The 13513-nt window shown below is 44.4% G+C and overlaps 1 protein-coding gene across 5 annotated transcripts in view; it reads right to left on the bottom strand.

The window, feature by feature from the left end:
* LRR (capping protein regulator and myosin 1 linker 1 leucine rich repeat protein) overlaps nucleotides 1-13513 on the bottom strand; it is a 213580-nt gene that overhangs the window by 99673 nt on the left and 100394 nt on the right. For all 5 annotated transcript variants that reach the window (XM_072286631.1, XM_072286632.1, XM_072286635.1 and 2 more), the window contains 3 exons: nucleotides 10220-10318; nucleotides 9971-10105; nucleotides 579-695 (listed from right to left, as the gene is read on the bottom strand). In XM_072286631.1, the coding sequence (XP_072142732.1) occupies nucleotides 579-695; nucleotides 9971-10105; nucleotides 10220-10318 (351 nt within the window). The remainder of the gene's footprint in view (nucleotides 1-578; nucleotides 696-9970; nucleotides 10106-10219; nucleotides 10319-13513) is intronic.

Raw genomic sequence — 13513 nt, 5'->3', positions numbered from 1 at the left:
AGATATTTTGCCCGCAAATTTGTTTTCTTGCGAGGAAACAAATTTCTGCTCCTCTCTACAAAAGAACCCATAACTGGATGCAGTATTACAGGGAAACCTTGATATAACTAAGTTGGTAAAATTGGCACATTGTTACATAGAAATTTCTTGTTACATAGTCTTTCGTTCTACTGAAATTTGACCTTTTATGCAAATAAGTAGTTGCCAACGACTTTTTCCCACACGGAAGTGGGCAGATAATTTTCTGGCTTATTGGGGGGAAAAAGGAAAAAAAGAATTTCAATAAGAAAGAAACATTTTTTTGTAATTAGTGCAACCTGGGTCTTTTTTTCTTTCGTCACTTTTTTCTACCTAGCTTGTACTTCGGCGACAGCTGCCTTCAGCCAGCTTTCTCGCCATTTGTCTGTCCCTTGTGCATGTGTGTTTGCATATAGAACAATAATATTATTTTAAAACATAACACAGAAGCTAAAAAGAAAAAGTCAGTCATCATCTCCCTTGCACTTGTATACTTTTTACTGGTCTGGTAACATTGCTAAACGATGGCTAGCACAAAACAAATGGATCAGAAGCTCCACCTTAAGATAAGCGTTCAGCGTCTTCTCCATCTCATCTACACAGCCCTGTAACTTTATTTCAATTGGGTTGCCTGCTTCCTCCTGTTGAAGGACGACATCATGTAGCCGTGTCAGCAGCTGGGAAAGAAACAGTGAGAGAACATTTAAGACAAAGCAGAATGTCAAACACCTTGCAACGAAAAGCCACACACTCATTTATTTATTTATTTATTTATTGAGCACCTGCATCGCCTTGGAAGGCATTACAGCAGGGCGGTAGATACATATCTACATCAATTTCAACACACAAAGCACGGTAAAACTTTTCATTACATTGTATACCAACAATATTTGACGAGAGAGCATTCCACTCCCTAGTGGTCCTGTAAAAAAATTCATAACGCAAGGTGTTACCTTTAAAAAGAAATTCATGGTGTCTCAAGGCATGGTCCCTTCTACGTGAACTATACAATGGTAACGTAATATATTTGTTCCTGACAATGCCTATTTTGGAATAGTAAACACTGTGAAAAAATTTGAGTCTGAGGCCCTTTCTTCTGTCCTTTAGATCTTGCCAATGAAGTCTGCGCTTGCCTTTGGTAATACTGAGGTTTTTGTCGCAATTCCCAAGAACGAATCGAACCGCCCTATTTTGAATTTTTTCAAGTAAATCGACTAACTGACACGTATAAGGATCCCAGCAGATACAAGCGTATTCAAGTACCGAACGTACGTGAGTAAAATACAGCCGTTCTTTCAATTTACTAGGTAATTGGACAAAATTTGGACTCAACCTCTGGTCGCGGCAGGCATATGCATTATTTGATTTTACTCTTCTTAATTCAGGTGTATTTGGCCTCACACCAATTTTTTCACACAACTCTCGAAGCACAGTGAGTGCAAAACACCGTAAATGTATGAGGCAAATGAGCAAAACTGGCACGAATGTCCAACCGAAACGAAGCAGCAGAATTTGCATTGCCATAGTCATCAGTGGAAACTGTCTACGAACGACAGGAACACCAGGACACTTCATACTTATCTGTGTCTTGATAGCCTTTATTCTTGCATTTTCTGCCATGCATGACACCATACTATGTGCGTGATCGCAGGTCACCATCCATGACGATCACGTTGATAGCGATCGTGTTTTCGTCCGCAGCGGTTGCGGTAAACAGTGGCTTTATTTTAACTTGGTGCATGCATTGGTCACGTGCCTTAGAAATGCGTGGTCAGCTTTCATGATGGCGTTGACAGCAACCACTGTTTCGTCTGCAGTGGCTACTTTGAGCAGTAGTTTCATCATGATTCTGCAGAATGCGCATGCAATGTCACAAACAGCAGCAGTTGCCAAGGATGAAGAGCAATTTTATCGTGGCACACATGCTGACATCAAACCCATCAGCTAGATCAAGATGGACGGACGCTCTGTTGTCGACCAGCTAATTGGCGAAAACATCATCAGGAAGTGTGTGCAGTACTGAAAAGCATGTCTTGGATGAAGACTCAGGCCATGTGCTGCGGCTGCACTGTGAAGGAAATGTGAGACCTTCGCCACTGTGTGTGCCAATTCATCAGAAGAATTTGAGAATTGCAGCTTCAGCATTGTTATTGTGCAAAATAGAAACAAGCTTCATTTATTTATTCAGTGAGTAAATGTGTGCCAATTTAGCAAGCATTTGTTTATTGTTTTCATTATATCCTCAATAATTCAACCTTCAGTTAATTCAGACATTTTTTTTTGGACCCGTGAAATCTAAATTAACGAGATTTTACGGTATGCTAATAATTACACAGCAAGCTTATTGCTGTGAAGATTCCACATTTTTTATTAAGACCAAAGATCTGAAGAACAATAACCTTGAGGTCTAAAACAAAAAAAGTAAGTACACTGTATCAACTTCAGACAGATAGACATCCACTGAAGAACTATGCAAGGGTCTGAGGATGGCTTAAAGGGACTGACAACTGCCCAGAATGTGTTGCGAGACGTTGATGGAAATGAAATGACCATGATTTACAGTGATAGAATGCAGCACACCGTTTGCGATTTAAGCAGGAATTACAAGTTTAAGTTGGCAAAGAAATTCTAAAAACCAGTAAGTTGTGAGACCTGGTGATGAAATCTTGGTACTTCAGACGTATTCTATGAGATCACTGTACATAAGTCGACCGTAATTAAGTACAGCATAATTATTGCTTAAAGTTACAGTTAGTATGTTATTAGAGACGCGCATTATTCTATGCTTTGGAAATCAAGAACGCACACGTGGCTACAGAACACGCTGAAGTCTGTATCATGTGTAAAGGCGTCGTTTCGTTTTTGATCCGATTGGTTTCATTTTGACCGGTTAAATACCAAAGCAGTTGGGCAGGAAACCACGAAAACATGCAGCTATTATCGCAGAAATCATTTAACAACTCGGAAATGTGAATCACAGGAACCTCGAATTGATAAACAAAATCATACTTTCTTACATCATGGCCAAACTTGTTGTCTGCATCCCATTAATGCCAGCGTACAATCACTATCACGCTCACCTATCACCTTTTTCAGCATGCTTCTAGTTAATGACTACATCCCCACTGCACATCAAAAAAGTCTGATAAAAAATGTTCCACGTGCAAAGGCATTTATTAGTCACCGGCGTTTGGGACTGACCGTTAGTACAGGGCACAGGCTTTCAGCACGAGCAGCATTCACGAGCACAAGCACTGAAGAGGACGACCCACTAGAGTCACTGGAAAAAATTTCAGAGTACCGCATTCGTTTTTCCCGTGCCGCCGACGCGTTCATTGGCCCAACCGTACCACGTGACTTTGGGGTGCCATATACCTTCCAAGCGCCGGGCGTGCCGGCTGAGTTAGAGCGCAGGCAGCGCAGGTTCCCTACGTTTTTGTGTGTTCCGACTGTCGCGCTCGTGTTTGACTGCAAGGAAATCATGCCTGGCTGCTGCGCCTTCGGACGCAGCAACCGAACCGAGTCTGGAAAGACTTTTTACTCGATTCCGACCGGGAAAAAAGACAGAGAGCGTCGTTCTGCGTGGTGGCAGAAAATCGGCCGGGAGAAATTCAAGCCCACAAAAAACACCCGCATGTGCGAGGTATAAGTACACCTTGCTTGTGCTTTTCGGCACTGTTTTAGAAGATATTTAAGCGAAGTGCACGATGTGTTAGCGATGCTACGAAAATAGGAGTTCATTGCAGGGATCGTTCGCGTCTTGCACGCTTGACGCGGGTACACGGGTACGCGTTTGTTGCTCAACACACGCGGTTATTCCGTGCTCGTGGCACGTGAAGGCACACTTGCCGCGCGAGAATTCCGCGTCCTCACAGCACCAGGTACTCGCATGATTTCTCCGCGCACGTGAGCGCGCTCTCGCCTCGAGTCACTCGACCCATATGGCACTTGTTTTTCGCAGATCGTGAGGATCGCAGTCAATAAAAACATGGTCAATACGACACCCACAATACTTTTTTTTTTCCACTTATCCTTTGCTCATTTATACATACGCATTTCGAGCTTGAAACCAATGGCCAGGTGATATCCATGACACATGCTTCAAATTTTCAGCTTGTAAGCCGAGCACACGCAATGAACTGAAGTCAGCATACATATTATGTTCTATGTTGAAATGCTACGGCGCATACCCAAATAACGTGCTTGATGCATAGCAAGAAATACAAAACAACATAACACCCAGTAGCTTTAGTTTCACTCTCACTATGCATGTTACATAAACCACTCTAAAAGCACAAGAATGTTATACATCGCCTATGTAACTTAGAAAAAAGGTGCTGCGTCACCAACGGGTGTTCCTGCTTTTTTTTTTTTACACAGGCGGCAAATCTTGGCAGTCTAAGAAAACAGTCATAAATAAGTTGAGGAGAGTAGCCACTCATGCACGCACTAGACAGCCGCGTTCATAAATCGCAATGTAGCAAACTCTCGCTCATTATCAGTGTACAGAAGTACCTATACATTGCTGTAATCACGCAAATGGCTCATATTGGCCTTCCACAAGATTTAGTGCGCAAAATGGTCAGCGAAGTTGGTTTTTACGCCTGCTGTGCACAGATAGTCTTACGATCACGGCCAAACACCAATGCGCACACGGCAGTCGCAGTGTGTCGTGCGTATACGGCCGACGAAGTCGCCCGGCAGAATTGAGAACGCGCGGTATGCGTTTACAAACTAAATTAAATGTATCCGATTTAGCTTGTGAAATTATACAATGAATGTACGTGCATGTGACACTATCACGTGTTAATTTCGTCCTGCTTAGAAAAATTCAATAGAAGCCGACGGCGGTCCGCGATGTTCATGCCCAAAAGCACAAGCTTGCCTCATTCCTGCTCGAAGTGACGAAATGTTTCCTTCGTAGCTCGCTCCACGGAAGGGAAAAAAATGCGTGCATAAGCTCCCGATAGCAGCGCTAAGCTGCTGCCCACAATCGCAGCACAGTTCCAGCAGTAAACACGATCGGTGTGCAAAACAACCACCGGCTGCATTACTTCGCACAAAATAACATTTTATTTTCGTTCTTAGCAACCGTTATCTTCGGGCACAAAGTATTTGTACTTCAGTAAACACTCAACCCGATGTGTCACTAAATATCAAGCTCTTCCAACACGGCGGCCTTCCCACGACGCAGTCCGCTTGGAAAGTATATGGCAGTTGCCGCTCAGTGTTGCCAGTCAAATCCCGACCTTTGCGGTACTCTGAAATTTTTTTCAGTGATTCTACGACCCACTGTATCATTCCAATCCTTCTCTAGAATGACCCCCGGGAACGAAAAGGGAGCCACATGGCAACCTAACCGCTTGTCACAATGAGTGGGTCATAGTAGGTCTTGAGGTGGTCGACGTTGACAATGTTTTGTCCACGACAGCGCATATCTGAAGATGGCTCAACTAGCTCAATCACGTAGTTGACAGGAGATGTGCGTTCGACAACATGGTAGGACCTTCATACTTGGGCAGTAGTTTCAACGAGAGCCCCCATGCAGAGAAACGGACCGACAGCCACACAAGCATTCTGGGGAGAAACGTGGATGCAGAAGAGGTGTCACCGCAAACGCTTTTCTGGCGCTCTTGGTCATTTGAAGTAAAAGCCCGCGTGAGATCACAACACTCTTCGGCATGTCTGGCTGTGGCAGAAGTAGGCGCACACTCAGATGCATCCAGCTTCTACGGAAAGATTGTGTCCATTGTGTGCGATGGGTGCCGGAGGTACAATAAGAAGAGTGAAAAGCCAGTGGTGCTGAGTGGCGGTATTGTAGGTGTAGGTTGCGAAGGGCAGAATAGCATCCCAATTTGTGTGGTCGGAGGCTGTGTACATTGCGAGCATGTCGCCAAGTGTACAGTTAAAGCGTTTTTTGAGGTCACTGGTCTACGGATGGTAAGCAGTAGTTGCGCGGTGCACAAAGTGGCACTCTTTGAGGATGGCTTCGGCGACTTCATAGTATGAAGAAGGCTGCGAACATTGAGCAACTCCTGTGGTGGACCATGACGCAGTATGAATTGGAGAAGCAGGATGGAGGAAACATTGCACGCTGTAGTTGCTGGGAGAGCAGCAGTTTCGGCGTATTGCGTGAGGTGATCAACAGCCACGATGGCCCAGCGGTTACCCACAGTTGTCAGGGGAAGTGGCCCATACAAATCGATGCCAACATGCCTGAATGGGCAGGTAGGACAAGGTAATGGTAGCAGACCGAATGGCAAGAGGCGCGGTGAAGATTTCGGGTGCTGACAATAGAGGCACGAGCGAACAAACTTCTGAACGTAGCTGTACATCCCGCGCCAGTAGTAACGCTGTTGAATGCGCTGGTAAGTTTTGAATACTCCCGAGTGTGCACACTGTGGGTCACAGTGGAAAGATGCGTATATTTCAGAATGCAGACTACGGGGTACTACAAGCAATCACTGGTGGCCATCGGTGGCGTAACTGCATTGCTGGAGTAGGTCATCGCAAATGGCGAAATGATAAGCTTGACGATGTAATGCGCGAGTGGTTGGTTGTGCCAACAGATCAGAGAGCAAGTCTATCAGCGAGGCGATCCAGTGGTCCTTGTGCTGTTCGGAAGCGATGGTGCAAAGGTCGATGGAAGAAACAGAGAGCTGGGATAGGGAGCAGCGGGCACTGTCGTCGGGTAAGAGAAAGCACGAGAAGGTGTCAGTGTCAAGAGTGCTGGCGGCCGCTACGGCAGAGCACATTTATTAGTCACTGGCATTTGGGACTGACTGTTAGTGCAGGGGACGGACTCTCAGCACAAGCAGCATTTTCGAGCAAAAGCACTGAAGAGGATGAGAGACTGAAAATCACTGGAGAGGACAACCCACTATATCATTCCACTATATCGTTCCAATCCTTCTTCTAGAAATGTAATTTTCTGCATTAGCACTTCATGATTAGACACTCTGACTGGTAAGCTTTCCATTACACTAAAAAATAAAAAAAAATAAAATAAAGGAAAAAGGATACCATGAAAATTGGTTGTCAGTCCCTTTAAGATGAATATGTTAGCATCAGGAAGTAGGAAGAAATATGTGTGTATGAAAATAGAGCAAAAGGCCAGTAAGAACTCTCAGAAAAGCACGGTCAGTGCTTCTTATTAAATCGAACAGGATCTAGATTCATTCCTCATGGGACTGCAGGCACTTTGACTTTACTGTCATATCCTTACATTAAATTTTGAACTCGATGCTGAATTCTCAGTTTGGATACATAACTCCAAATATATTTTAGAGAACAAACTCCCAATGTTACTAAAAATTCACTTCTCTGAACACATGGAACCTTACTTATTGTTCATTCTACATAACTACTGCACAAAATATGAGGGTCGGCCTGGAAAGCTTCTGGGCTGATCCAGAAGGAAATCGTTCTTAGGTACAAAAGTGTCATATGTTCGAGAGTAAGTTTCGTATTCACTGCGTGCCAACATTTCATCCCCAAATGTTGTACACATCTTACTTTGAAGGTGGAATTATGGTGTAAGATAGAGGCATCTACAAGTGAGCAGCACATTGCCAATAGCACAGTGATTTGATATCTGTACTGGAAAGGTATGACCGCCAAATAAATGTTTCAGGACAAGCAAGACAATTTGCATGACGCTGTTCCTTCATAAGTGACAGTGAAATGGTGGGTGAACGAATTTACATGCGGACAACAGTCTCTCATCGATGAACCGCGTGTGGGGTGTCCGCAGGCTTCCACAGACTAGAACATCGCAAATGTGCACAACATAATCATGGCGAATTTCCAAGCGACACAAAAAGTTAATGCAGCACATCTGTGAATCTCAAAGGTTTATGAGCACCTGAAGATGTGCAAGGTGGCTGGGCACTGGGTTCCCAGAAACATCATGGAAGACGAAAAACACCAATGGGTGGTTCTGTCCGAGGGAAATTTGTTGCGCGTGCATGAAGACCAGGATAATTTTTGGACAGTCTTGTGACCCAGGATAAAATGTGGTGCCATCACTTTTGACCCCGAGACGAAAGAGCACTCCTGACTATGGAAGCACAGAGTGTCTCCTCATCCAAATAAGTTTCGGTGCCAACCTTCTCCAGAGAAAATGACGAAGACAATTTTTTTAGGACTCAGAGGGTGTTATCCTCATCGATTTCCTACCAAAAGTACAAACCATAAATGGTGACTATCGGTCGCAACTACTGCAGTGCCTGCAACAACAGATCGAGTTGAAGTGCCCTCGAAAATTGTAAAGAGGTGTCCTCTTCCTGCATTAGAATTCACCATGTCACACTGCTGATCAGACACAGCAGCAATTTCATGACTGTGGCTTCGAGCTTCTTAGACATCCGCCGTATTCACCTGACTTGGCACCTTCAGATTACTATCTGTTTCTTGTTATGAAGGTACACCTCAAGGGCAAGCATTTCACCAGTTGTGATGCTGTGAGGGTTGCTGTGTCCAAAATGTTATTTTTTAAAGTCAAGTTAAAGCACCGCTGGAAAAAGTGCATTGAAATGCAGGATGACCACGTCGAAAGCACATAAAATTTTAGCCCGATACCATGTCTCCTTCCTTGTATGGCAAGAAACATTCCAGCCAACTCTCGTATGTACAATCATTCAGATTGTAAGAAACAGTCAATAACTAAGTGCAATTTATTTTAATCAGAATAAAACTAGAGATGAGGCAAGCATTAATTTAAAGGGACACTGAAAGAGAATATCAAGTCGAGCTATATGGATAGAGTATTTGCCTGAAAGTCTTGTTTTCAGTGTGTCAATATATCACTTGGTTGTGTAGAAAATTGGCATTCAAAATCCTGTTGCTGCTTCTCAATTTCAAGCACTTGTGCCATAATGGACGAGTTCACATAATCTCCCCGTGATCTGCTTCTATGCTGCTGTTATGCCTTTTACAAACTTTATTTAGCTCTATATACAAGCATACTCGACACGGCTTGCAGCGACGGGACATACCAGCCACTCTCTGAACCAGCAGTGCTGACATCATGTGAGGCACCATAGTCTACAACAGATGCACCGCTCCTGATTTTTAAATTTTGCCATTTTCTCGCTTACAGAAACAGTTTTTGTTACAAATTATCAATTCATTATTCACCATCATCAACCTATCTTTAGTCCACAGCAGAATGAACGCCTCTCCCAGCGATTTCCAATTAACCCTATCTTGCCCTAGCTGATTCCAACTTGCACCTGCAAGTTTCCTAATTTCATCCCCCCACCTAGTTTCCTGTTGTCCTCGACTGCGCTCCCCCCCTTCCCTTGGCACCCATTCCGTAATTCTAATACCCCACCGGTTGTCTACCCTACACATTACATGGCATGCCCAGCTCCATAATTTTTTTTCTCTTAATGTCAACTAGAATATCAGCTATCCCTGTTTGCTCCCTGATCCACACCGTTCTCTTCCTGTCTCTTAACGTTACCCAAACATTTTTCATTCCATCACTCTTCGAGCAGTCCTTAACTTGTGCTTGAACTTCTGTGTTAACCTCCATGTTTCTGCCTCGTATGTTAGCACTGGTAGAATGCAATGATTTTATACTTTTCTTTTCAACGACAGTGGAAAGCTCTTTTTTAACAATTTATTATTGCAGGAGAGTAATTTTCAATTTCTCTTTAGTGTCTCTTTATTGCTTTCTAGTGCGAGTTCCAAACCTCATATGAAGTGCAGGAGTAGGCTTGCACTGAAATACTTAAGCTACTTACTTCTTGATTTTGCCTCAAAGCAAAGTCTCCACTAGAAGAAAGAGAAAATTTTTCTAGTTGCCACCTTTAAAACAAGTGGCAACAGCTGGCACCAAAGTTTTGCACAGTTTGGTGAACTTAGGCTATGATTTTACACATAACTGTTGAATCAACAATTGTCAGTGCTCTGCATAACAAAAACCAATGGGCTGTAAAATACACACCTGTTTGGCACTGCTAGCATCTTTCAAATATCCTTCAGCCTTGAGCACTTCCTCATCACAAGTGACATCTTCTGAAGATGAAGCCTGTGCCGTTCTGATTACATCTTGGAGATGAAGCATCCAGCGATCCACCATCTGAAATACAAAGACAGTTCCCCAAGAAAAAAAGAAATAGAATGGGAGAATAAGAGACAAAGCCAAACATTCAAATTCTACGCAACTTGAGGGGGAAAAAATTTAGAGTGTCACCTGTTGTGTTGAGCTCAAGAGGAAGCCTTGCTGCAACCTGAATGCCTGGCTATTGCTGTGCTTTTTAGGTGACACATTGCGGTGCAGAAGTTCAGATATCTGTATGAAAGTCATGACAAATTTATGGACACAAAATAATACCAATGAAAATAATCGCATATTCACAAGGGTGGGAGAGATCAGGGCTCTTCAACTACAACTTTCCCTTATATGAGAAGTTTCACATATGACATGGCAGACATAGCACCATGCAATACCATTGATGCCACTGCTCTATCTACATAAAGTTAAAACAGCTTAACGTTAAGCATGTGAGTGCTTATTAATCTTTATTCTACGCTTTCTTTTGATGTCCGTATTACAAACAGTCAACGTGCGATTTTTTGGACTCCCTAGGGGCTGTGAAAACATCGAGAAAAACTAATGCATGCCTTTTACTGCCCCCCAAGGACTCCAATTGCAACATACATGTCTGAAATAGCTCTGAAGGCCTGCCAGTAAACTTAATTGGCGTATCGGTGCATGTACTGTGACAGGAGACGGCGACTGCACGCATGTATAATTAAGGAATAGATGCCTTTGTCCAGTGGCAATTACCCTTTCCCACTTTTGGTATGCTTCACCGCAATACTACACGTATGCTTCGCCGCGTAACACTGCTCTAGTGAGGCGAAGGTAACTTTCGGGAACCGGCATTATGCAATGCGTCGTGCATTCCGAGCTTCGATGCCATTCGTGAGGATTACAAAGGCAGAGTCTGCGTCATTTCCAACTACGGCGAATTGTTTTAATGAAAAACACGCCACCGAACAGCGAGAAGATTGGCAGCAAATGTCGAAGTAGCTAGGTCAAGCCTTGCCGCAGTGGTTACTACGGCTGCCAGCGGATCTGCGTGCGGGAGCGCCTGTTCAAGGCGGCGAGATAAAAAAAAATGGCGGCGGCGGTGGCTTCGATGAACGCCATTTCGGACCTGCGGTCATGGCAAAATGTCCGGAAAATTGGACGGGGAAGGGTTCTTGCGTACAAAATTCCAGACATTCTTATAATTGGATAATTCGGGCACCGTGGCGGTGCCGCGAAGGCGTCCGAATTATCGGGCATGTCCGAAAAATCGGGCGTCCGGAAAATTGGTAGTTCACTGTAGTTGCATAACCCCACTGGAAACATAGTATTGCCGTGAAAACGCGAAAATAAGGGTTTTGCTTTTGTGCAAGCACATTCACATTTTTTTTGTAAGTTTAGAACTCTAAAGACATTTAATTGCAAAGCTGCCTCAAAATTACCCTTAAAGGGACCCTGAAACGATTTTCATGATTATGTACAAATGTACCGAGTCGATAGAGTAGGCCCTTCTGATCATTAATTGGCACATCTAAGTGCTCCACGTAAAGCGTGCCATTTATTATAAGGTTTTAAAAATGTACACTGCTGCCGATCACAGCACATCGCTCGGCTGAATTTTAAGCCGCCCTTACCCATTTGACGTCATTCACCCCAATGACATCAGTAGGCCGAGCTATCCGGTTGGCTGCCCAGGGCGCGTCATCAATAATTTTTCCAACTTTATGGTGAACAAATGTGGTTCGTAATAGATGGAATGAGAGTTAATTTGTTTCTATAAAAGGAAAGTAACAGAAAGAGAATGCACAAGAACAATTTCTCGCTACACTTAAGCACTTCCAGCACACAGCAAGCGTCATCTGCTTGTGTTACAATGTGCTCCATTTTGACAAGAGCTCCGCGGTCAGAGTCAGTTTCAGTCTTTTCGCGAGCACTATGATTCGACTTTGTTGCATTGTGGGCTGCAAATGTAGTGACTGGCAATATGTCAAGCTGCGACATCGTGTACCTCTGCAAGGCAGCAGACGAGCGGACTGGCTGCAGTGCATTGGACTGCCGCTATCCAATTGGCGCCAGGATTTGCGCATTTGGGGCAGTCACTTTACACCGGAGAATTACTACCGCAATATCGTTTCGCGAATTCGGTATTCGGGTTAACGCAAGCGCAAGGGGACAGGGCCTGGCTCTTTGACCGTGCCGTTTCACAGGATGGGCAGAAGTGCAAACGTGAATGGTCTGCACGGCGCTGTCACCTGATGGCACAGAGCTCAACCACACACAGTAGCAGTAACGAAATCTATTCTTTGCTGCTGGTGTAAATTTTTTGCAGGAGTAATCATCAGCACGTTTTTGTAAATGTTTAAAATGTTTTACACTTGGTTAGAGCAACATTAGCACTTTCTTTGGCTGGTTAAGCTCTGCACCAACAGGTGGCTGGACCGTGCAGACTGATCAGGCTCCTCACGTACGTCTATGCTAAAGTTCCTGCATTAGCTTGAGTTCATGCCTCCAGCCATCCGTCGAAACGCCCAGCTCGCCTGTGGTTACCGGAATACCAGACACGTTCGGTGCTGCGACAGAATGCTCGCAACGCACGCTGCTTCAATAGCTCTCGCTTGGGGTCAACTGCCAAGCAGCTGGTGGAGAGTTTGGAGAGGCTTCGTGCGCGCGCTCCTAGAGAACCGGAAGTCGACGACACGATGTGCCATCACGACACAGAGCCAGTGTAGTTGGAGCTTAGCCCCGATCACTCGGCGAACGAGTTGAGGAGAAAATGCATGAATATGGAGGAGGGTAACTTGTAATCGTCCTTAGCTCTCTTAATATGAGACGCTTCACACAAATTGTGGTGCGAATTATTAACATTAACTATACCCTATCTGTCTACGAAATTTGTCCGAACTATTTCAGGGGCCCTTTAACAGCTCGCACATTGTATGAGGGACGTTCCAAAAGTAAGTTTCGCGATTTATTTTCACACATAAACTTTACTGCCGAAAAAAAAATACACCTCGGCATCGTGAACTATACACCTTGCACTATTCTTGCACATAGTCACCACGGACATTGAGACATTTGTCGCATCGTGGAACCAGTTTAAAGAAACCACTCTGGTAAAATTAGGTGCCCTGCGGTGCAAGGAATTGTCGCACAGTCTGTTCCACCTGAGCGTTTTGGAAGTGACGTCCCGAGAGTGCAGTTTCTAGTGGAGGGAACCAGGTGCCCATTCATACCAGTTAACAGCGCACACTTCCATTGGCGACCACGTTGTCAGCACTCATCTGTATGACATTGCGATTTGTACTCGAATAACCCCAGGAACGCCGGTATGCTGCTACTCTTTCTTCAGCGCTCTGCGCATGTGTCATTTCTCCTTCGCTGACGCTCCTTCCATCTTTGAACCAGCAACGGGCGTGGATTCTTATGCCGTTTGTCTCACCTGGTGTACCATCT

The sequence above is a fragment of the Dermacentor andersoni genome, chromosome 1 (assembly GCF_023375885.2).
Source record: "Dermacentor andersoni chromosome 1, qqDerAnde1_hic_scaffold, whole genome shotgun sequence".
In the NCBI taxonomy this organism is placed as follows: Eukaryota; Metazoa; Arthropoda; class Arachnida; order Ixodida; family Ixodidae; genus Dermacentor; species Dermacentor andersoni.
This window is presented reverse-complemented; position numbering and strand designations above follow the sequence as displayed.